Below are 22,802 nucleotides of genomic sequence, written 5' to 3'. Positions count from 1 at the left end.
GCTTCAATAGAAAACAAGGGACAAAATTGTCACAAAACCAGGTTTTCATTGTGAAAAAAAAATCTGATAAGGGAGAAAACTCAAACTGAACTTTTGAAATGACCAAAAAAAATTAACCCCCTTTGTAAGTTTTTTTTTTTTTTTAAATCTATTTTTAGTCGTGGCGACCTTGACATTGGAGATATTGACGTGATTCTTTCGTGGGACACACCGTCCCATGATGGTGAACAAATGTGCCAAATGATTTTAAAATCTCACAATGAATGACATAGTTATGGCCAGGACAAGCTCATTTATGGCTATTTTTGACCTTTGAACTCAAAGTGTGACCTTGACCTTGGAGATATCGACGTAATTATTTCGCGCGACACACCGTCTAATGATGGTGAACAAATGTGCCAAATGATTTTAAAATCTGACGATGAACGACATAGTTATGGCTCGGACAAGCTCATTTATGGCCATTTTTTGACCTTTGAACTCAAAGTGTGACCTTGACCTTGGAGATATCGACGTAATTATTTCGTGCGACACACCGTCCAATGATGGTGAACAAATGTGCCAAATGATTTTAAAATCTGACAATGAACGACATAGTTATGGCCCGGACAAGCTTATTCCGCCAGCCCGCCAGCCAGCCAGCCAGCCAGCCCGCCAGCCAGCCCGCCCGCATTCGCCAATCTAATAACCAGTTTTTTCCTTCGGAAAACCTGGTTAAAAATCAAAGCATACACATGTATAAAATGTGTATGTATATATTAGTTAAACTTAAATTGATTGACCATCGATAAAAAGATATTATATGTATGTATATATATATCCTCGTAAAACTAAAATTTAATATGTATGTTTCTATTACATCATTAGGACTTTTATTTTCAGACAAAGTAGAGTGAAGCTTAAAACAGTATCCAATTGTAACAGTCAATTTTGGGAAAATCAACCTTATAATTATTTTCTGTGTTGGCCAATGTCATAATTGTATAAATGTATATTGAACTGGAAGTTTTCTTTATTTTAAATGATAACATTTGCTTGGTCAGCCATACTTGTCACAATCAAGTGGTCTTTTTACCACTGTAGTTTTCTCACTGACTATGGGTTTGTTCTGAGAATGAGCCACACAAAGTATCGTTGGGGAGATTTTATGTTTATCAGTCCAGTATACCTGTAAAAAGGGAATTTGTAACTAATAATCACACAATATACACAATTAAAATTGTATGCATTTAGATTTATTTAGTACTGCACATTAATCATTTTCCAAAAATATGTAGCAACATTACATTATATAATGCTGCAGCACTAAAGTAATTACTAATTAAAGGTCGCTGATGTGTAATGGATGTGGTGTCCACCTAAATGATCTGGAGGTCACTGGTTTGATCCCCAGTGTGGGAGCATTCTTAAGAAATCTCCAAGAGACACCCAAGTACTGGTTCTAGGCCCAGGAAACGAACTCAAGAGCATTTAACATACATGTACGTAGTTAGTACTTTAAATTTAATCGAACTAAAAATGGGTTTAAAACTAACAACTGAAACCCTTATTAATACATTTTATTTTGAATCAAGCAAATGTGCAAATTCATTAAAAATAATGAGTAAAATTTTAAAAATTCTACTTTAAAGTAATCATGATAATTTAGATCATTTCAGAATATTTAATGATGATAATGATACAATTATATATTCCCTAAATGATAAAAATAAAACATGTAATGTTAATTTATGAAAAAAAACGTTTTAATTTTATCAATATCATGGTAATTACAACTAGATACAGGCAATTAGATCAGAAACGTGCATTAATTATATTAATGAACAACCCAGACATTTGTAGTGATTTATGGTCACTATTTGATTAACGTTCTATACATGACCTGTCATAAAAGGTATTTTTTAGCCAGTACTACAATCGGCAATGATAGTCTGTATTGCATACATATTCCAACGTCTATTAGCGATTCGCTTCCTCAAACTGAACAAATATTTAATGTTTACATCGCGAAACGTAATGCATCCAGTTTCACTTTCGGTTTGGTTGGTTTTGTAAACACCGTAAATTCATCTTAAAAATTGGATGATAGGGTGATTAAATAATAATGGAAAAGTAAATCACTTGGATAATAGGTCAAAATGCAACACAAATGAACGTTAATAGTGCTCTTAATATCAAAGTTTCGGTAAAAAGTTTGGCGCTAGTTCAACGCGCATGTATACAGCCTCATAGCAATAGACTGACAACCTTTTGGGTAGTAAAGTAGTAATACAAGGCAATATGGCGACCGTTAGCCACGAGGCCTATCTTACGGAGGAATCCGAGATAGCCGATGTATCACGATTGGTGTCGGTGTATGACACGTTGCCATGTTGTGGTGCCCATAGATGGCCACATTCTGTTATAATTATTTACACACTTGTAGAAGAAAAAAGTGCAGAATGATAATTAGGCTAGCAATAATTTACTATTTGAAAGCAGTTCATTTACCATAAAACCAAGATTAAATGATGTGTTTCCAAAACGGTATTTACACAATTACACGACGAACATTTAACTACTGTGAAACTCACCAAAATATTGTTTGATATCCAAGCAAACATTGATCGGGTGTCATGAATTTATATTATGCGTACCGCGAACATGGCTATATACTACAACACTCACCAATAATTGTACACATTTGACTAGTACTATTCCAATGTCCGTTACTGTCACACGTAACCATTCCACTGTCACGTAGGATGTATCCGGTCTGACACGATATTGTAGCAATAGACCCGTACGTGGTGTTGGTATTTGACACGTTGCCATGTTTTGGTGCCATTAGATATCCACAATCTGATGTAATAATTGACACACTTGTTGAAGAACTAAGTCAAAATGTACAGTATGATAATTCAACTATCTTGCAGTTTGCTATTTGAAAGCACTTCATTTTCAATAACACCAAGAGTATATTATGTGTTTCAAATAAAATACACGTTGGATTATGCTTTCAAATGGCGAACTTTTAACTACTGTGAAGCTCGCCGAATACGTTTGATATCCAAGATTACATTTATGCGGATGAATTAATACATTTCTTTTATGCGTTCAGCGATCATGGTTATATACTACAAAACTCACCAATAACAGTACATGTCTGAATTGTACTATTCCAATATCCTCTGCTGTCACAAGTAACCATTCCGATTCCTTGTAGGATGTATCCGGTATGACAGGATAGTGAAGCAATAGATCCGTATGTGGTGTCGTTGTATGACATATTGCCATGTTGAGGTGCCAACAGAGGCCCACAATCTGCCATAATAGTTAACACACTTTTTGAAGTCATATGTCGAAATGTAGAGTGTGGTTATTCAGCTATCATTTGAAAGCAGTATATGTACCAAAAACACACTATTATATTTATTATTTTCAATGAAATGAAATGTTTTTTGCAAAATTAAGCTTAAACATGGCAAACATTTAATTACTGTGAAACTCACCAAAGACGTTTGATATTCAATATTACATTAATTCGGAAGTCACGAATTGTGTACACATACATATTCACGGTTCAAACGAATCTACAACATGAGTAACATGAGTACAGCGAACATGGTTATATACTACAAAACTCACCAATAACAACACACGTCTGACCAGTACTGTTCCAATATCCACTGCTGTCACAGTTGGATGTGTTACTTCCATTTAGGATGTATCCGGTCTGACACGATATTGTAGCCGTAGACTCGTATGTGGTGTTTATGTATGACACGTCGCCATATTGTGGTGCCATGAGATGTCCGCAATCTGTTATAACAATCAGCACACTTAAAAAGTCATAAAGCAAATGTACATTGTGATTATTCAGCTACCCGGTAGTGTGCTATTTGAAAGAAGTTCAATTATCATAAACAAGATAAATTATAATGCTTGCAATAAAAGACATGGTGTTTGCACGATCATGCTTACAAATGGCGAACATTTTACTACTCTGAAACTCGCCATATACGTTTCATATCGAAGATTACATTGATGCAGATATCATGAATTAAAAATATGTCTACATCGAACAAGTTATATACTACAACACTCACCAATAACAGTACACGTCTGACCAGTACTGTTCCAATATCCATTGCTGTCACAGCCGGATGTATTACTTCCATTAAGGCGGTATCCTGTCTGACACGATATTATAGCCGTAGATCTGTATGTGGTGTTGGTGTACGACACGTTGCCATATTGTGGTTCAGTTAGATAACCACAATCTGTCATAATAATTGTCACACTTGTTGAAGTGATAAACCAATTGTATTGTGTCATTATTTAGTAAGCAGTTTAGCACTTGAAAGCAGTTCATTTACCATGAAAAAACGAAAAGATGAATTGTTTCAGATAACATGACGCAGTGTTTAAACCATGATGCCAACAAATAGCGAACATTTAAATTCTATGACACTCACCAACAGGCTTACATGTATGACCAGTGCTGCCCCATAGCGCATTGCTAAAACATGTGGATTTTCCACTTCCATGAAGGATGTATCCCATCTGACAAGATATTGTAGCCGTTGACCCGTATGTAGTGGTTGTGGTGTGATATGTTACCATTGAGTGGTACATGTAAACGTCCACAATCTATCAACATTTTAACTCATACATACATTTTATACAAATCTATATTATGCGTACATGTTGATATACTACAAACGTCACTAATAATAGTCACTTCAAAAATGTTTTATCCAATGTAAACGGGCTTTTGTGCCGTAGAACTGTATGAAGTTGGGATCAATGACCATTTGATTTAATTACCATTCAGACAGACAGACAGACAGGCAGTTTATTCAGACATATACACAAGTACATCTTCTTCATACTCAAGTATACACATTATTTTCTGTCACGTAACTAGGTATAACAGCATAACATCAAATAACATAAAATACAGATTTACGAATACAAATACTAATAAACTATCAAGGCGGTGATGAAATTTATTTAACAGTATTATTTAGAATAGTATTTCTTATAACAAGAGCTTCTTTGATATATTTACATAGATTATAAATAACTGATTTGTCACATGAAACAAATATCGTTTTGAATTTATATACATATGGGTTAATATAAAATATACGGTTTATATTTTTTTTATATTAACCATTCCACAATATTTCATAAAGAATGCATAGGTACATTTAAATAATTAAACCCCACAATAACAAAACAAAGTAAACATTAAATGAGAATGATTTGAATAATTAATCGATTGAATAATTGAACACTTATGCATTTTAGCCGGTGAAATTTGATGTATTTAAACAAACAAAAAACACGCTATTGTAGCTTTTACATTAATGAAATATTACAGAAACCACCAAAAAGAAAAACAACTGTAACTCACATATAAGCTATGACTAACTGACAAATATACGCTTTTTAAAGTAGATATTACGATAATAAGTTACATCTCTCTTAAGCGAAAACAGATAACTTTATACGAATGGGGGTGTCATTTTCGTATCAAATCTGTGTTCAACAGCGATGTCTTAACATCTATTTAAATTGAAAATTATTATCCACTTGCCTTTAAGTTCACATCCCGAAGACATATTCCACACTCCCGTTTCAAGACACTGTATGTATTCCTGCACATTGTTGTTAGCTCCGCCATTAATAATTCTGTATCCGACGTTACACCTGACCTCAGCATGGGATTTATAGGTGGTGCCGTTCAAATAATTAATGACGGCATTGACAGCATTGCTTGCGTTTCCACATTCTGTTGACGAATAGCATAAATCATTATTATAGTATACACAAATATAATTATTAATATAATAATGACTGTTTCTATTACTGTTTCTATTATGTTCTCGTGCAATGTACGTCATTACAAAAATAATTTTCTCGATGCATATGAAGATATATTGGTATGAATCTATGTTCATTTGCGTTCTTGACAACATACCTTGGAAAATGTTAATGATAAGTTACCCTTATGTTCGCACTCGTCACAAATGTACTGACAACTGTTTCAAACTTGAATGTCATTTTTTTCATTAAATCTGTATTCAACAGCGAGGTCTGAACATCTTTTTATAGTTTAAATTATTATTAACTTACCTATAAGCTCACATCCCGAAGACATATTCCACACTCCCGTTTCAAGACACTGTATGTATTCGCGTACATTGTCGTTAGCTCCGCCATTCATAATTCTGTATCCGACGTTACACGTGACCTCAGCATAGGATTTATAGGTGGTACCGTTAAAATAATTAATGACGGCATTGGCAGCATTGCTTGCGTTGCCACATTCTGTAGACGAACAGCATGATTTTATACAACAATATAATTATCAATATAGTATTGACTGTTTCTATTATGTTGTCATAAAATGCATATCATTTTACCAAAATTATTTTCTTGATGCATATGAAGATATATTGGTTTGAATCTTTGTTCATTTGCGTACTTGACAACATACCTTGGGCATGTTAATGATAAGTTACCCTTATTTTCGCATTCGTCAAAAATGTACAGACAACTTTTTAAGACTGGAATGTCATTTTTCTCATCAAATCTGTATTCAACAGCGAGGTCTTAACATCTTTTTATAGTTGAAATTATTATTAACTTTCCTATAAGCTCACATCCCGAAGACATATTCCACACTCCCGTTTCAAGACACTGTATGTATTCGCGTACATTGCCGTTAGCTCCGCCATTCATAATTCTGTATCCGACGTTACACGTGACCTCAGCATAGGATTTATAGGTGGTACCGTTAAAATAATTAATGACGGCATTGACAGCATTGCTTGCGTTGCCACATTCTGTAGACGAACAGCATGATATTATACAACAATTTAATTATTAATATAGTATTGACTGTTTCTATTATATTGTCATAAAATGCATATCATTTTACCAAAATTATTTTCTTGATGCATATAAAGATATATTGGTTTGAATCTTTGTTCATTTGCGTTCTTGACAACATACCTTGGGTCATGTTCATGATAAGTTACCCTTATTTTCGCATTCGTCAAAAATGTACAGACAACTTTTCAAGAATGGGATTTCATTTTTCTCATCCAATCTGTATTAAACAGCGAGGTCTGAACATCTTTTAATTGTTGAAATTATTATAAACTTGCCTATGAGCTCACATCCCGAAGACATATTCCACATTCCCGTTTCCAGACACTGTATGTATTCGTGCACATTGTAGTTAGCTCCGCCATTCATAATTCTGTATCCGACGTTACACGTGACCTCAGCATAGGATTTATAGGTGGTACCGTTAAAATAATTAATGAAGGCATTGGCAGCATTGCTTGCGTTGCCACATTCTGTTGACGAATAGCATTATATTATAGGCAAATATGATTGTTAAGATAGTATTGATCGTATGTTTTTTGTTCTCGTGAAATGTATAAAAATTTAACCAAAATGATATTATTGATGCATATGAGTATATATTTGTTTGAATCTATGTTTATTCGCGTTGTTGACAACTTACTGTAGGAAATATTGATTGCAGGTTACCATTTTTGTCGTATTCGTATATGTGTCCATTTAAAATATTGTGTTTCATAATATTTAATCGTCGAAGTGACGTTCGTTTATATTACACATGTGACGTTAACGTCTCAAAGAAGCGTTTCTCGGATATTGAAGTATGGAAAAGTTTGTATTTAAGGCAAGTAAAGCTGATGCTATGATTGTTGTTTGATAGGATTGTACTATGCACCATTGGTTTTTTAAGATAATAGCAATAATTATATGTAAAATGCCTCGTATTTAAGCATGCATTAGACCAGACCTTAGCGCTTCGAATAAACGTTTTGCCTTTATTTTGTGCTATCGTTGTTTAAGGTCAGTCTTAAAAAAAATTATTGCAGCAGTTCATTGTCAATAAACAAAGGCAACATTTAAGTTAAACAAATATCAGCTCCGAACGGGCACAAGCCTAACCGCCTCGGTATTACACTGTTGTAAAAACTGACTTCTAAATAATCAATTTTAATTAATGTTACAGTATTAACCAGTGTCATTTATTCAGCTGCTTTCATTTTAATAGAATTGTCTTTAAATGCCGTTTAATAGAAACGTAAGTAGCTGCGAGCGAAATGTATGTATTTGTTATTGGAGATATAAACTTCTTTTAATATCGACAACTCTTTGCGGATGGCTTAAAAACGTTAGATACCGGATGAGACTTAAATACACAGTCAAAACACACTTACTCAATTTAGTGGTTCGTTTGTTTTCTAGAAAACAATAAAAACTCTGAACAATCATTCTTACTAGGTCACACACTAAATTAATTACTAATTTGTAATTAATGAACTGAATGTATAAATTCGTTGCACTTGCCGACAGGTTCACATTTAGGCAGACCATTACTGCGGCCTGCACAAACATCCATAACGTCCTCTTTGATGGGCAGGTATCCATTATCACAAGTGAAACTTTCTACAATATAAAGACACATTAAAATGTGTAACTTATATATTAATCACTATTAACGATTTCGTATGTTATCGAAGGCGTCGCAGAAGGAATGTTCAATATTTTTTATACGCAGGCGTAATATTTAAATTATCTACATTCGCAAAATGTAAAATTTTAACTTATTCCTCTTGATAAGATTTATTTCGTGTAATATTTATTTAAACCTGAACAGAATGGTTACCAATCGTTATGTTATCGATTCCGATAAGACCATTGGGAGACGCTCGTGCGACAAAATCCACCTGTAAATTATAAAAAAGCAATGTTAACAATAACATGTTGTGTAGCGTAATAATATATGATATTGTACTATAAAACAATTATAATACGTAATAGTTCCTATTAAGTTCCTAATTATTGTCAGTCTTCAATAATGTTTCTCATGTTTACTATTCAAACAATATGTCATAGAATAACTATTCAAAAAAGGCATTGTAACACTCAACCGTACTATGAACATTCACGAAACAAATGTTTGCATTATATTACATTAACTTCAATACTATTCTGGAAAGACTCTAATGTTGTACACATGTCTATTACTTTGATAGATTGCAATTCATTGACATGCACACGTTATTCTTCACATTCCTTCACAGTTGCAACATGCACTATAAAATAAAACAATAACATCATAATCAAAACAATCAACAATAAGAAGAACAACTAACAATTAACGATATACTTAAACTAAAATAATATATTAATCCAAATAATGTAAAATTATTCAAATTTCTAATTTATCACAAGGCATCAAATATAACTTGCAAAAAGCAAACTTTCAAATTAAAGGAAACCAATGATGCTTTGGTCAAATATGAAGGCTGTTACGTTACAACGAAACCAAAAGAAATTTAATACGTAAAATAACGGCAATAATAAGCTTCGTGAACAAGACAATGCTTTAAATGTGAGTTAAGTTTCAAGCACATGCAAACATCCAATTTAAATAGAAAATCAACAAACAGATACAAGAGATAATTGCTTTTTCACCAATAACGTTATTTCAAGATACTGTATGGGACTGCACATTTTGGCAAGGTACACGTCATCTTGATGCATACATGTCTGGCAATCCAAATAAATGAAGTTGTTAGTTATATTTTCATATTATTGTTTATATTTTGTGCCATAGTATCCGGTCAAAAAACGTCAATCAGAGGGATGACGTTTGCATGACAAATCCCGTTATTGTTGTCGAAAAAACATTTGTTCGTCGGGGTCATCTAATAAACATTTACTATAATACAAAAATGGCTATTAAAGCCATCCTTAAGAAGTTTTTTGGGGGATGCCCCAACATACGGCACAGCAGGGGGGACCGATATGTGTTATTGTGTGTGTTATTATAACGAATACTACATAAATGTATATTGATTTAGAGATCTACATTAACCAAGACTCGATTTGAATGGGAAACATTATCTAACTGCTGATAACAGTTCAAACAAACGTTGACCCAGTAAAACTTATTTGCTGCGTGTAAATTGCCAGGTCAACGTTTCGATTCTGTAACGCGATATTCGCACGAAATGTGTTTGCAATCTGACCATCTATCTGTGCTTTACCAACATGATGTGCTCCAGCCATTTGAAACACTAAACGAAAAATCGAACAAAGTCCCTTAGGTGGATTGAAATAGCTTTAACCTAAATATTTTCGATAAAACAATAAAAAAGCAAATGTAATGTTCGCTGGATATTATATCCGAAATATATATTATAATATGAAATAATGTTTTTAAAAACAACTAAGGGAGCACTCATGCAAATCACCACTTTCAACCAGAATCAAGTTTGTCACAATCTGAAATTTACCGATACGGTAGTTTCATGCGGTAAAGCGAATGATTAGAGGCCTTGGGAATTTCTAGACCTTATTTTTGCTCTAGTTGATTCACTCAATTCGGTTTCCAATTTTGTATAAACATATCTGTAACTCTTACTCTAAAAAATTTCAAAAATATTTCTACATCCCCTAACCCTTGGTCCAGCCACACATCGTTAAAACCACAATTACCTAATAGGCTTTTTACCATGTAGGCCCAAGATCTGTTATTGGAGTATGTTTCTAATTCTCGTAACATAATATCATAAACAAGTTTTACATATTTAGTATCATGTGTGTTTACTGTCTTTAACCAAAATCTAATTACATTAATGCTATGCTTGACGGATAAAGACGTTCTTCCTAGTTCTCCATATATATAATTATTCTGTGTTTGCCTTCGGACTCCTAATAATAATTTGCAATAATTTAAATGTATTCGTTCTATCTTTATATTGCTCTGTTAACCCCATATTTCGGACCCATAACTTAAAACCGGATAAATTAATTTATCAAATATTTCTAATCTTTGTTGTATTGTAATGTTATTAAAGTTCGACATATATTGTCTTAATTCAAAACTAGCTTTCAAAGATTGTCCACACAGACTATCAAACGTATTAGAAAAAGAGCCCGCTTAGGAAAAGACAAACCCCAAATATGTAAAGTTATCAACAATTTCTAATACGTTGTTATTATATAGAAATCTCATATTGTGTCTAAGTCTTCCTCCTTTTTTAAAACTCATGACTTTAGTTTTTTGTGTATTAACCGTTAACTTCAATCGATCACAGTATTGTTTTAACAAATCTAATCCTTTCTGGAAACCAGTTTCACTTTGTGAAAACAAAACAATATCGTCGGCATATAACATTATAAATAATTTTAAGGTGTCTAAATTTAGTCCATCATAATTATTTGTCAGCAAATATTCCTCAATGTCATTCAAATGCATCGCAAATAATAATGGAGACAATGATTCACCCTGACGTTCCCCTAACAGGCATGTAAAACTATCGCCAACCTCATTGTCATATTTTACCCTTGACTTAACAATACTATACATTGAACGAATAATGTTTAATATTTTCCCTCTTATACATAGCTTTATCAGTTTCTACCACAGAATATCTCTTACTACGTAATCAAATGCTTTTGTAAAATCTATAAATGCTACAAATAGTTTCTTTTCTTATTTAATAAATGCTGTATTACATTATGCAATACAAAAAAATGATCTATTGTGCCCATGTTTTGTCTAAATCCTGCATGAGCCTCAATGTAAACATTATACTTTTCCGCCAAAATTGTTAGCCGGTCATTTAAAACTCATAAATAATTTGCCTAGTGCACTCAGTAAATTAATACCCCTGTAGTTATTCGTATTATAAACATCACATTTCTTATGCAGTAGGACCACATAACCCTCTGACCATGTTTCTGGAAAGTAACCCGAATAAAAAAATAATAATAATGTGCAAAGAACTGTCGCGTACATGTCTATCTCACACCCATACTTAAAAAATTCGTTAAGGAAATTATCTGGACCACCCGATTTACCATTTTTTAGTTTTTTACAACATTTGTTTATTTCATGCGTGGTAATTATATTATTCAATTCTTCAAACATTATGTTTAATTCTCCCCCTAGATATCTCTCGTTAAAATACAAAATGTCTTCATCTGGTTGAAAAAAACACAGAATCGGGATCATTTACCGATTTAAAATAATTTAAAAATCATCTGATGACAAAGGACTAGAATTGCCCACAACCGATCCTTTTGACATTTTCCAATATAACTTCCAATTTATGTGTTTGCAGTTTATCATAATCATATTTTTTATTTCTAACACATTTTTTGTAATTTGATCTAGCTGCCACCAGGTTCCTCCTTGTTTCATCGCAAGGAATATTTCTGTAATAATTAAGAGAAGTATAATAATAATTCTTTAAATTTTTACACTCGTGGTCAAAATATACACCATCCTTATTGTGAATTTGGTTACATAAATTACTATGTAAATTTTGTTTAAATATAGGCTTACATACCCCATCTAATATATCTGTAAAAGCTTGGACATTTGAATCTAAATCCTTATGTGAGTTTGACAAAGAATGTTTCCATAAAGAGATTCAAAATATATAGTATTTTCTTCCGAGTTTAATACATTCATATACAAATATTTTTTACTATCATCCCATTTATATTTGTATAACAATTTAACAGGATCCTCTTTATTTTTGACATCAACAAAATTATCCAATGCGTACATATTTAAACTAAACGAAATAACACTGTGATCGGACACAATATTAGGATCGTAAATGTCAAATGTTTTAAACAGTTTAATAACATCGCTTTTGCACAAAACATAATCGACAACGCTACACCCTTGTGAGTTTACACATGTGAATTTACCAATGCCTTTATCTGTACCACAGCGGCAGTTTACTATCCTTAAACCTGTCGATATACACAAATCTAATAATAGTTTGCCATAATCATGTACTGTTTTATCTTGACTGTTTCTTTCGATTGCAGCACCCATTACATAATCATCTGGCAACATGTCTAAAAATATGTTTATTTTCATATACTGAATAATCTGGCTTAATCCCCACCCGTGCATTTAAATCCCCACACCGTATAAAGTTACAATCATTACCATACTCTTGTTCAAAATAAATCATGTCATTTGTTAATAAATCAAAGATATTATCATCATTAAGTATGTAATATGATCAATACGGTTACAAGCTGATGCATTTAAACACATGTACAAGATAAGTATAGATGCAAAGCATCAAAGGGCGTCGGAAATTTCAGTGTAAAAGGCACTCAATGAAGTTACATGGAACGATTTTTTTTCTACTGTACATATTAATATATTGGCCGATTATTTTAAACAAAATAGAAAAAGATACTGGTATAACCATTATCTATGATTTTGTGTTATAACCCCCAAATAACCATTATCTATGATGTTGTGTTATAACCCCAAAATAACAATTATCTATGATTTTGTGTTGTAACCCCCAAATATTTCATAGTTCATTTTATTTACATCGGTTTCCTTTTTTTTGCTGGTATCCGTGTGCAGTTTTCATTAATGGTACAGAACTGTGTAGTTTTTAAAAAATCTGCTTCATCTTGTAAGCGTAATTTCATATTTTTCTCAACTTCAAGTGGAGATGATTCTGAACTTATTCTTACGTTGCTCATTTACGATAGGGTTTGAGTACTCATTGATATGAAAACACTGTAAAAGTTTTAATGTGTTTACGAACCCCTCCCCCCACCCTCTCACACATATAGTTCATGGGCATAATAAAAACAAAAAAATGGTTACAATAAAACAGCCTATATATTCAAACTAAAATGTCTACATCAAAACAAAAAATTAACATAGAACAGGGACCTATACAAACAACCACTATGCAAGATATTCTGACAACAAAAATATATACATTGATCCGTAAAATAACTTCTCCTCCCATAGCGAAAAAAAACGTATTACATATTAGTCGCCGCACTTCAGTGCGACGCCAATCATTGTTCATATTCATATATATTAACTTCATCCATGTACATATCAATAATTATTAAGAATTAATGTATGAAAAAGTATGTTGTGTTATTTAGTTTTCGTATGTTATAGATTTATTTGCATTATGGAAATTTAAAAACATAAATAGCATACCCGATTGATTCTTTTATACAATGATAACAATATAAGAGAAGGGTTAAGTGATATTAACTGAAAACATAAATTATCAACCGCCAGAATATTTACTCTTATCAATTTCAGAGTCAACAAATATCTTCAAATTAATATATCAAAAACGTCAGCTGACGAAGCAAATTAATCAAATTAAGGCAATTACAAAATGGGGGATTATTTTTTGACAAATAATTAAAAACGATTCAATTGTTTATTCAACTATTTAGACTGGCACATGATAGCAAGCTAGAACGTTCCAGTATATTATATTATGTATATTATTCTAAACAATTGTTATGTATTGCTATGTGTTTTAACACAATCCTTTACGTGTGATTTTTGTAGTATGTCAGAGGATTCAACTGTGTTTAGGAAATGTCCTGTAGATCAACAGTTTTGGAACGGTGTAATGTAAATGTTTGTCAAAACGTACGCGAATAAAATTATAGAATTTAAAATTTAAGTACATGTAGTTAAATAACATATACAAGTACTGGAAATATAATGCGTAGAAAGAATAACATTAAATACCAGTATGTCACTATTTAATAGCTTAAAATGCGCATTGGCGAAAGCTCCTGCTGTTAGCGCATCCTCCTTGGAATGGGCTCAATCACTTTTGAAGACTGCTACTAAAGTATCTATTAGATCGAAAGGAAGCCGATGTTTTTGTGAATGCAGAAACATGTTTATGTTGAAAGCAAACGGTTGATGTCGTAAGCGATTTAATAGGATGGACATATGTTCGCCACACATGCAAAATACATCGAATAGTATTTTTATGCACCCGTTTTGTGCCGCGAAAAAATAAAAACGAGCATTTTGTATCTCGGTTAATCTATATTTAAATACTACATCTAGCGTTGACATTGTGACTATTGCTATGAGGAACACAGATTTTGTATAGGTTAACTTTATTTTACGAAATGTTTTGCAAAATTTTTGTTGTTTTTGAGTATTCATGTTATTCTAAGTTATGGGCTTTGGACTTATAAACTTGCTATATAATAAACGTTTGCCGTAGGTTTTTTTACGCAACGCTTTCAGATATCGAGCTGATTATTTGTACATGAGTCTGCCGACATGACCTACAGATGAAGTGTTAAATACGTTCTGCTCCATTAATTTTTTGCGAAGTAATGGGCCTTGGACTTAAAATGTTTAATGTAATTACTGTTTTCCGGAGGTTTTTTACGCAACACTGTCAAATATTTAGCTGATTTTTTGTATGTGAGTCTACCTACATGACCTACAGATGAAGTGAGAAATTTGTTCCGGTCCATTGATTTAGGCGAAGTTATGGGCTTTAGAATTATATTTTTGTCTAAAATACCCGTTTTCCGGAGTTGTTTTACGCAACGCGTCCAGATTTTGAGCTATTTTTTGTGTATGTGAGTCAACCTACATGAGCTACAGACGAAGTGTGAAATTCGTTCCGGTCCATTGATTTTTGTCGAAGTTATGGGCATTGGACTTGCAACGCTTTCAGATATTAAGCTGATTTTAGTCTATGCCTTACAGATGAAGTGTAAGTTTCGTTTTGTTTCATTTATTTTTGGCTAAGTTGTGGACCTTGTTTTCTCTAAAATAGCTGCCGTGGGACTTCAAAGCGCAATGGGGGCATTGTGTTTCACAAACGCAGCACTTGTTTATCTTGACCATTAACTAATAAAGGTACCCACGTTTGCAAATGGGTTGTGATTGAATATGACTATATTTGTTGATATATTTATCTGCGCTAAATCGCTAAAACTCATTTAAATGTCCGAATTTTAAACGTAGCGAAAAATGTTTGAAATATTATGTAGACCTACTCACACTGTGGACTTATTCGTGTAATTTGAAATTTTCCGGTCCTAAGCGCCACCTCGGAAGTAGCATGGGCTCGTTTTAAATGCATCTCAAAAAGGGGAAGCGCCCGTGATTAACGGCCTTTAACTGGTCGATTTGATTTTCGATTTCAATGACATCGACAAAATTGTCATTTCGCCACACAATATAAGTGTTTTGAAAACTTTGTCGTGCACCTGCCGACCAATTTGCAACTACCCGGTGGTCACTATTTGAGTTTGTCAGTTTTTTATGGAAGGGAAAGACCGCCAATATTATTTATCACCAGAAATGTTGCACGTGTTGAATAGTCAGCTCATTTGTTTAACAGAGAATTTTTAAAATACAACATTTAATTTTTTTGTACAATTGTAAAGTGTACAACGTTGTATGTTCCGATTCTACAAAATATTGAAATGTTTAAAAACAAACATGTAACTTCTTAAACAACATATCTGAAAATGAAGATAATGCATATATAAATTCTACATCTTCATATACCTTATATTCTAGTCATAATAATAAATAAAAGATAATAGATCCATCTGAAAGTAAGTTGATGACAAACTACATTAGCAAGTTGAATATTTTCTAAGTTGTACGATCGGTTTTAGTAATCTGCTACAAGTCAACATGTAACATGTGTGCACTATACAATTGTACAGATTACAAGTTGACGAATCACAATTCAACATTTTACAACGCATTTTCAAGTCAACCGGTGTTAGTGTACAAATTGTCATTAGTAGTAGCCACAGGTGTTGGGCGCGTGGCCCAGTCACTTAAACACTATCAATATGTCATAAAACAACATTTTGTTCATCATTTTAACAAAAAAAAATCTGATATAATATGTATATACAAGGTAGGTATCTCTTGACACAGGAAAGTCACCAACATCAACATTGTAAGCCATTAAGTGCCTAAATGGCGGTCGATTTTCGTAAACTATGTACCATTGTGTTGGGAAAGGTTGCCTCGTGACGAAAAATGACCACGAACGGCTACTTGCCAACATAAACTACAAGAAAAAACTTCTCGAACTCGTAGAAATGCTAGGTCGGCTCTCGTCTGACCGAACGTTCAGTGCCGATTTTTAAAAGGGCAAAACTATCGAAATATCCCAGCTACCGAACATAATCCACATAAGTGCAATAAACAAATACGAGTTTATCAACTTACAACACAGATTTGTCCTTTTGTTTGCGTTATAACGTCGAAATCGTTGTAAATCGGGAATTGCTTATCGTCAATTTCGAGTCCAGCCCCACGTCGATCAGACGCTCAACGTAAATACGGTTCTCGGTTTCAGGCATTCGGTAACTCCGAGGCGCGGAACCAATAGTTGGATAAATAGCGTAAGGTGAAGGACGGATCATCGTCACGATTGAAATAAACATTCAAACATAACGATTATATTAGTGTTTGTTGTAGACAAAAAGACAAATCTGTGTTGTTAGTTGATAAACTACTATTTGTTAATTGTACAAATGCGGATTATGTTCGGTAGCTGGGGTATTTCGAAACGTTTACTCTTGTTAAAATGACTTGGCCACGCGCCCAACACCTGTGCACCAGAAGAATCATTGTTTACATTTACAATGGTTCCCGGCCCGTAAGCGAGGCATTGGTTCCTGGCTAAGACGAGAAATAATTGTGTCGCTTCCACGGCGTATAGATTACAGACTTTACAACTGTGCATATGTCAACTTGTAACATTGCAAGATGTAAATATACGCGATGACTAATCTAGACGTGTGTACATGCTCACTGGGGAAATCGGCAGTTCGTTAAAGTTACTGTTGCAAATTTGTATACTTGAGCATTCACCTTTGTAAAGAAGCGTTAGAGTTATGGCAAAGTTTTGTGCGTTGTGTATGCGATTTAAAAAAAGTAAATGTATATTTTACATTTTGAACATTAATTTTTGTATTCATTGAACAGTTTTAATTGGACAATGCACAAGATAAACATTTGAGATGTCTTCACCTTTAAAATTAACATTGTTGAAAATTGAAACATTAAATATCAAATATTGTTTATTTAAACGCATATTATGTGACATGTATGTATAATCTATAATTGCAACATGGAACATATTAGCTGAATACTCAACACGTGCAACAGTTCTGGTGATAAATAATATTGGCGGTCTTTCCCTTCCATAGTTTTAATGTGGAAATGATGCAAGTTAAATTGTGGATGTGATGTAGGAAGATGACGTGATGTAAATGATTCTGCAAATCATTCATGCGCTTTCCTAACATAACACGTGATTTAGAAGAAAATCGTATGCATATTGGAAAAAAATAATGGTTTAATTGTTGCCTTTAGTAAACAATCGGACTCTTCACGCTTATAGATTTAACAATAATATACTGTTACGGAGTTGCTGTATTAAACAGTGTGATGCTGTGAACACTTTTTGTGAATACTTGTATGTATTTCTTTAAAAATAAAATTAAAATACAGACCCAACAAAATGTGGGTCGGCGAAATTTTAGCGAGTCGGTCGAGTTATCACAAAAAAACAAATTTTGTAAGAATGGCCTTACATGTGTATAGCTTTGAAATAACAATTACTAATATAACATATTTTAACTTCGCTTATACACTTACAAATAGTCTGGAACCTCTAACATTAGTCAATGTTTGTAAATTGTTGTATAAATTATATACTAGTATTTAAAATTCAAATGCTGTACAAAAGTCTTCTTAATCGACCCTAAAACTCCTCCTGGTTATGACGGCTAAAACTACATATTTGTGGATTTGTGAAATTCTTACATTTCGCAGACAGTGGTAATGTTTTCAAAAGATTTAAAAAAAATCGAAACTCCCTTTCTACAAATGACATAAGAACTTCAGGTTTTAGACATGTAATAAACTCCGTGTAATATCGTCTTATGTCTTACATTATTTTTGTGTTACACCTAACGGTCTTCGAGTATGTCTGTAAAACTACAATACTTTGGTCAAAATCTAAACAAGATATTCGTTCTAATATTCCTTCTAATATTCACTTCTCATTACATAAATACTCTGTGGTGCAATGTAGAGTTATTATTGATCTTGTTTTTGACTATTCAAATAAGTATGGTGTTGTAAATAAACAAACAAAATGCCATTTGAAAAAATCTGAAAAGTTCATTTATTTCGAAATCTCGCCTGTCTTAAACATGATAGAAAACGTGTTTTAAATTCCAAGGTTTTGGAATTAATACCTGGTCTATGTAGGTACCATGTAAAGAAATTGTTTGCTACGATATGATTTGATTATCAACTAGTTTTTTTTATACATCTATAAATTTAGGTTTACACAATTAAACTATCCTATATTGGAACTATGGACATCAGTGCGTAGGTGAGCACATTGAACTGATCTATCCGAACTATTTCGATTGCTTTCGTTTACAAATGATGTAGCATATGTTATTTATCCTCGTAAGCACTTTATACTATATTTCTAATAAATGTATACACCTTCTAAATTGTTCAATTGCAACATGGTTATGACATAATCAGTTGTGTTAACTTGGTCACCCTTAAAAAAAAAGCTTCAACTTAAAATTGTGTCGTGAAACGTTCTTGTTTTCCATCAAGTATGCTTCAGAGAAAAAATCTATGTTTAAACATTGTATTTACATTCTGTCGCTATTTATTTAGAATTATTTGTGAAATGACTAACGACTATTTTTGCTTTTATGAGGAGAGATACCAAGTGTTTGCTTATATTTTCTTCTTTCTCTATTGTTGTTCCACACCATTTGCTTTCATGAATGCACATATACGGCATTTATGTGTAAATATATACCAAATAATTGTTGCTTTATAAATCCTATTGTTCATAAAAGTGAATTTTGTCATTAAATCGTTTCGAAAAGAATCAATGAAAAAAATTCAAGGTTAGCTACTTTGAAATCTGAGAATCCTTATTTAGTTTTTTCTCAAACTTAATTATTTTTGGATGCAAAATACTATTACAACATGAACTATGCGAAGAAAGAACAGAAAGTCAAAATTACGATTCTAAAATTGTAAGACTAAACCTCATTTGTACAACTGTCCTAAATATTTAAATGCCTGTTTATTTTTTTAGTTGTTAATTTGACAATTCTCACTTTTATTCAGACTGTAATTTGATATTAATCAGAAAATTGAAAACCAATTACATACCACAAAATGATCTATGTTTTCGACAACCAGTCCCTCCACTCTAGTCCAGTTCCTCCTTGCACGCTCAGTCACGTTCCACAGTTCCACTCTGACGTTGTCCTCTGTGCGTGTCATCACTTGAAGTGTTGTCGTGGCAGCAGGGATAGTGTAGTAGAAACTGAGACACGCTATGCCTCCTGGTAACAGCGGAGAGGCCATGTTGTTCAGGTAATTTCCTATTACTTGGTCTGGTACAAATAACGCATAGAAGTCGTCATCTGAATAAAATAGTATGAAAGACACCATATGAGTTTTCTAAGTTAATAATTGCAATGCTATAATGGTTTATGTTCTGAGAACACTCCTTCAACTCTTTTCAATCCCTTAAATCTCCATCAGTCACATTCCACAGTTCAATTGTCACGCTCTTCTCTGTTCAATTGTAGGAGAGTTTAGTGGAAACTGAGACACGCTGCTCCTTCTGGTAATAACGGATTTCCAGAGGATAATTGAGAAAAACAAGGCATAGATATCATCATATGGGAGAAATGCCTTATGTGTATAACCTGTTCATCCCAAATAAATAGTATTGATTGTATTCACGCTATTCAAACCCGATGTTTCTATTATACACTAAATATTTTTATTTGAAAATATTAATTTGATTTTACCTTAATTTTAAACCGATTATACTTCTTCAGGTCAATGGTTCAAATTTAAAGTTTAAACAGTGCATGTGTCTGTGATCATATTGAAAATGTTTTTTTTTCTGTTTTCCGTTTGAAAATATGAAATGCAGATCACAATTATATAATGTGGCTATATAATAGCGCTCCATGAATCTGCATGCATCGGTGTATATAAATATATCTCCAGCTTGCATGCTTTAAACAGGTGAAGGTTTTAAAATATTATTGGTTGTTACATAAAAGAAATGTATTTTTACCTTTGCCACCCATTATAATTGTGCGTCCTAAAAACGAGGACTGTCCCTGATGAATTCGCCACGGGCCTATTACGTCGTAACCACACGTGTCGTTGTTTGTAAACGAACAGCTTCCATCCCCTTGTTGAATTGAACTTGAGTTGTTTGCTGCACTGTCAGGTAGATCTATTAAGTAGAGCTAAGTCTTAGTGTTCAGAAATTGTACATAACATTTGAAGGAACTATTAACATATTTTCGTACTTTGAAAAATGTCTTTTTAAATGAGTTAACAATAAATGTATGTTTTAAATATTTTACCTTATAACTATAGCAAGAACAAAAGCTTTATGAAAAAAATATTGCCCAGCCCGAAATTTTAACGTAGGACCTCTGGAAGCAAAATTGAGTGCTCAACTAATGCGCAATGAAAGCTTTACTATTACAAGGCGAAACATAAACGCTTTGTTAGTACTTGACGTATTTTCCGGATTATCAAGGAAAAGCGTTACAAATGCTTTTTTAACGATTTCGAGTAGTGATTATCCATTATTGAATCAATATTTCAAACATGTTTCTTAGTCAGGTGTGGTATTGCCCTTGTTAAAACATAATGTACACATTGTCATGTAACCAGAATGTGAAAAAGTCACTTTAAGAATCTTAAATGCAACCACCCTCGTGAAATATTTGAATGTTATCACGAATATGTACAATACTTCTATACAACTTGTCGTATAAAAGTGTAAACATACTTCAACGTTTTCCATAGAGGAGAAATGAATATTGAATCCAGATTAATTTATTCATATCTAACAATGCAAAATGTAAACATATTAAACTTATGTAAACTTCAAAAGACAATTGACATATATGGACGATGACCAATGCATAAACACTACAATATAAGACATTATTAATATAAAACTAACCATTGATAACAATAACCAAAATGAATAAAACTTTTACAGAAAACATCCTGCCTAACACTCCCATATTGTATAAATGTGTACATTAAGTTGCTTACAATATATCTATGTCATCTCGTCTCGATTCACAGATATGCTTTATCTGTTTGATATCGTACAGTGAACAGGTATCTTTTGAAATAGTCCTTACCTTACCGTACCATTTTAGATTAATACAAATATAAATTGTTTTGTATGAAACCACTAAGGGTTATCACCGTTATTATTGTATCTTTATGCGGTCTACAATATATCTGGATAAATGATTACTGCAAACACGCATTGTGAAATAAGACCGCAGCCGTTGAAATTAATTTAAATGTAATTGTTTTTTTTATTAAATAAACACATACAGAACAAAGATCGGACCACCGATTTTCGATATCTCTAGCTATTAACGACAATGTTTGAACGCCAATAATTCTTTGGAGATTAACTCTTTAAGTATTAACAACTATACATTAACTGATTTGATCATTTACCATCCCATATTGCTGTCAGTGAAAATTGTATTAGATCTAAATTGTGGTAAATTAATGTGTGATTGTCAGGAAGAAAATTGTTTAATTAACATTGTCAGAAAGTAAAATCTAGGATATATAGCACTATTCAATGCCAGTAAATGGCTAGTAAATGGTTAACAGAATATTATAAGCATCATTCGAAACGTCTGTATTAATCATTTGTGCATTAAATAACCTGAACATATCTTCATGTCGACATATTATAGATATTAACAACGGATAATTTAATCTGCAGCAGCAGGAGAGAAACCGTATTGTATCTATCAAGTGGTCCTTTATGACATCGAAACAAATGCGATACAGCACCATACCACGAGATACAACTCACATA

The 22,802-nt window shown here is 32.8% G+C and overlaps 1 protein-coding gene across 4 annotated transcripts; it reads right to left on the bottom strand.

Annotated features, from left to right (window-relative positions):
* Positions 1–991: 991 nt before the first annotated feature.
* On the bottom strand, positions 992–22,033 carry LOC127880095 (E-selectin-like). 4 transcript variants are annotated; one of them, XM_052427325.1, is made up of 11 exons: positions 20,078–20,151; positions 8,702–8,762; positions 8,383–8,481; positions 6,237–6,318; positions 5,585–5,697; positions 4,458–4,632; positions 4,089–4,262; positions 3,628–3,801; positions 3,130–3,303; positions 2,668–2,841; positions 992–1,168 (listed from the first exon to the last, which is right to left on the bottom strand). In XM_052427325.1, exons 3-11 carry the CDS (start codon positions 8,461–8,463, stop codon positions 1,155–1,157), a joined length of 1,161 nt encoding a protein of 386 aa, XP_052283285.1. In that variant the 5' UTR covers positions 8,464–8,481; positions 8,702–8,762; positions 20,078–20,151; the 3' UTR covers positions 992–1,154. The 4 variants fall into 4 exon arrangements, with proteins under 4 accessions (XP_052283285.1, XP_052283282.1, XP_052283283.1 ...); XM_052427322.1 differs by lacking the exons at positions 992–1,168; positions 2,668–2,841; positions 3,130–3,303; positions 3,628–3,801 and adding exons at positions 6,644–6,836; positions 7,161–7,355; positions 21,003–21,167; positions 21,912–22,033 and having other exon boundaries at positions 4,128–4,262; positions 5,585–5,779; positions 6,124–6,320; positions 20,078–20,334; XM_052427323.1 differs by lacking the exons at positions 992–1,168; positions 2,668–2,841; positions 3,130–3,303; positions 3,628–3,801 and adding exons at positions 6,644–6,836; positions 7,161–7,355; positions 21,003–21,167; positions 21,912–22,033 and having other exon boundaries at positions 4,128–4,262; positions 6,237–6,320; positions 20,078–20,334.
* Between the last annotated feature and the right edge of the window lie 769 nt (positions 22,034–22,802).

The sequence above is a fragment of the Dreissena polymorpha genome, chromosome 4 (genome assembly GCF_020536995.1).
Source record: "Dreissena polymorpha isolate Duluth1 chromosome 4, UMN_Dpol_1.0, whole genome shotgun sequence".
NCBI lineage: Eukaryota > Metazoa > Mollusca > Bivalvia > Myida > Dreissenidae > Dreissena > Dreissena polymorpha.
This window is presented reverse-complemented; position numbering and strand designations above follow the sequence as displayed.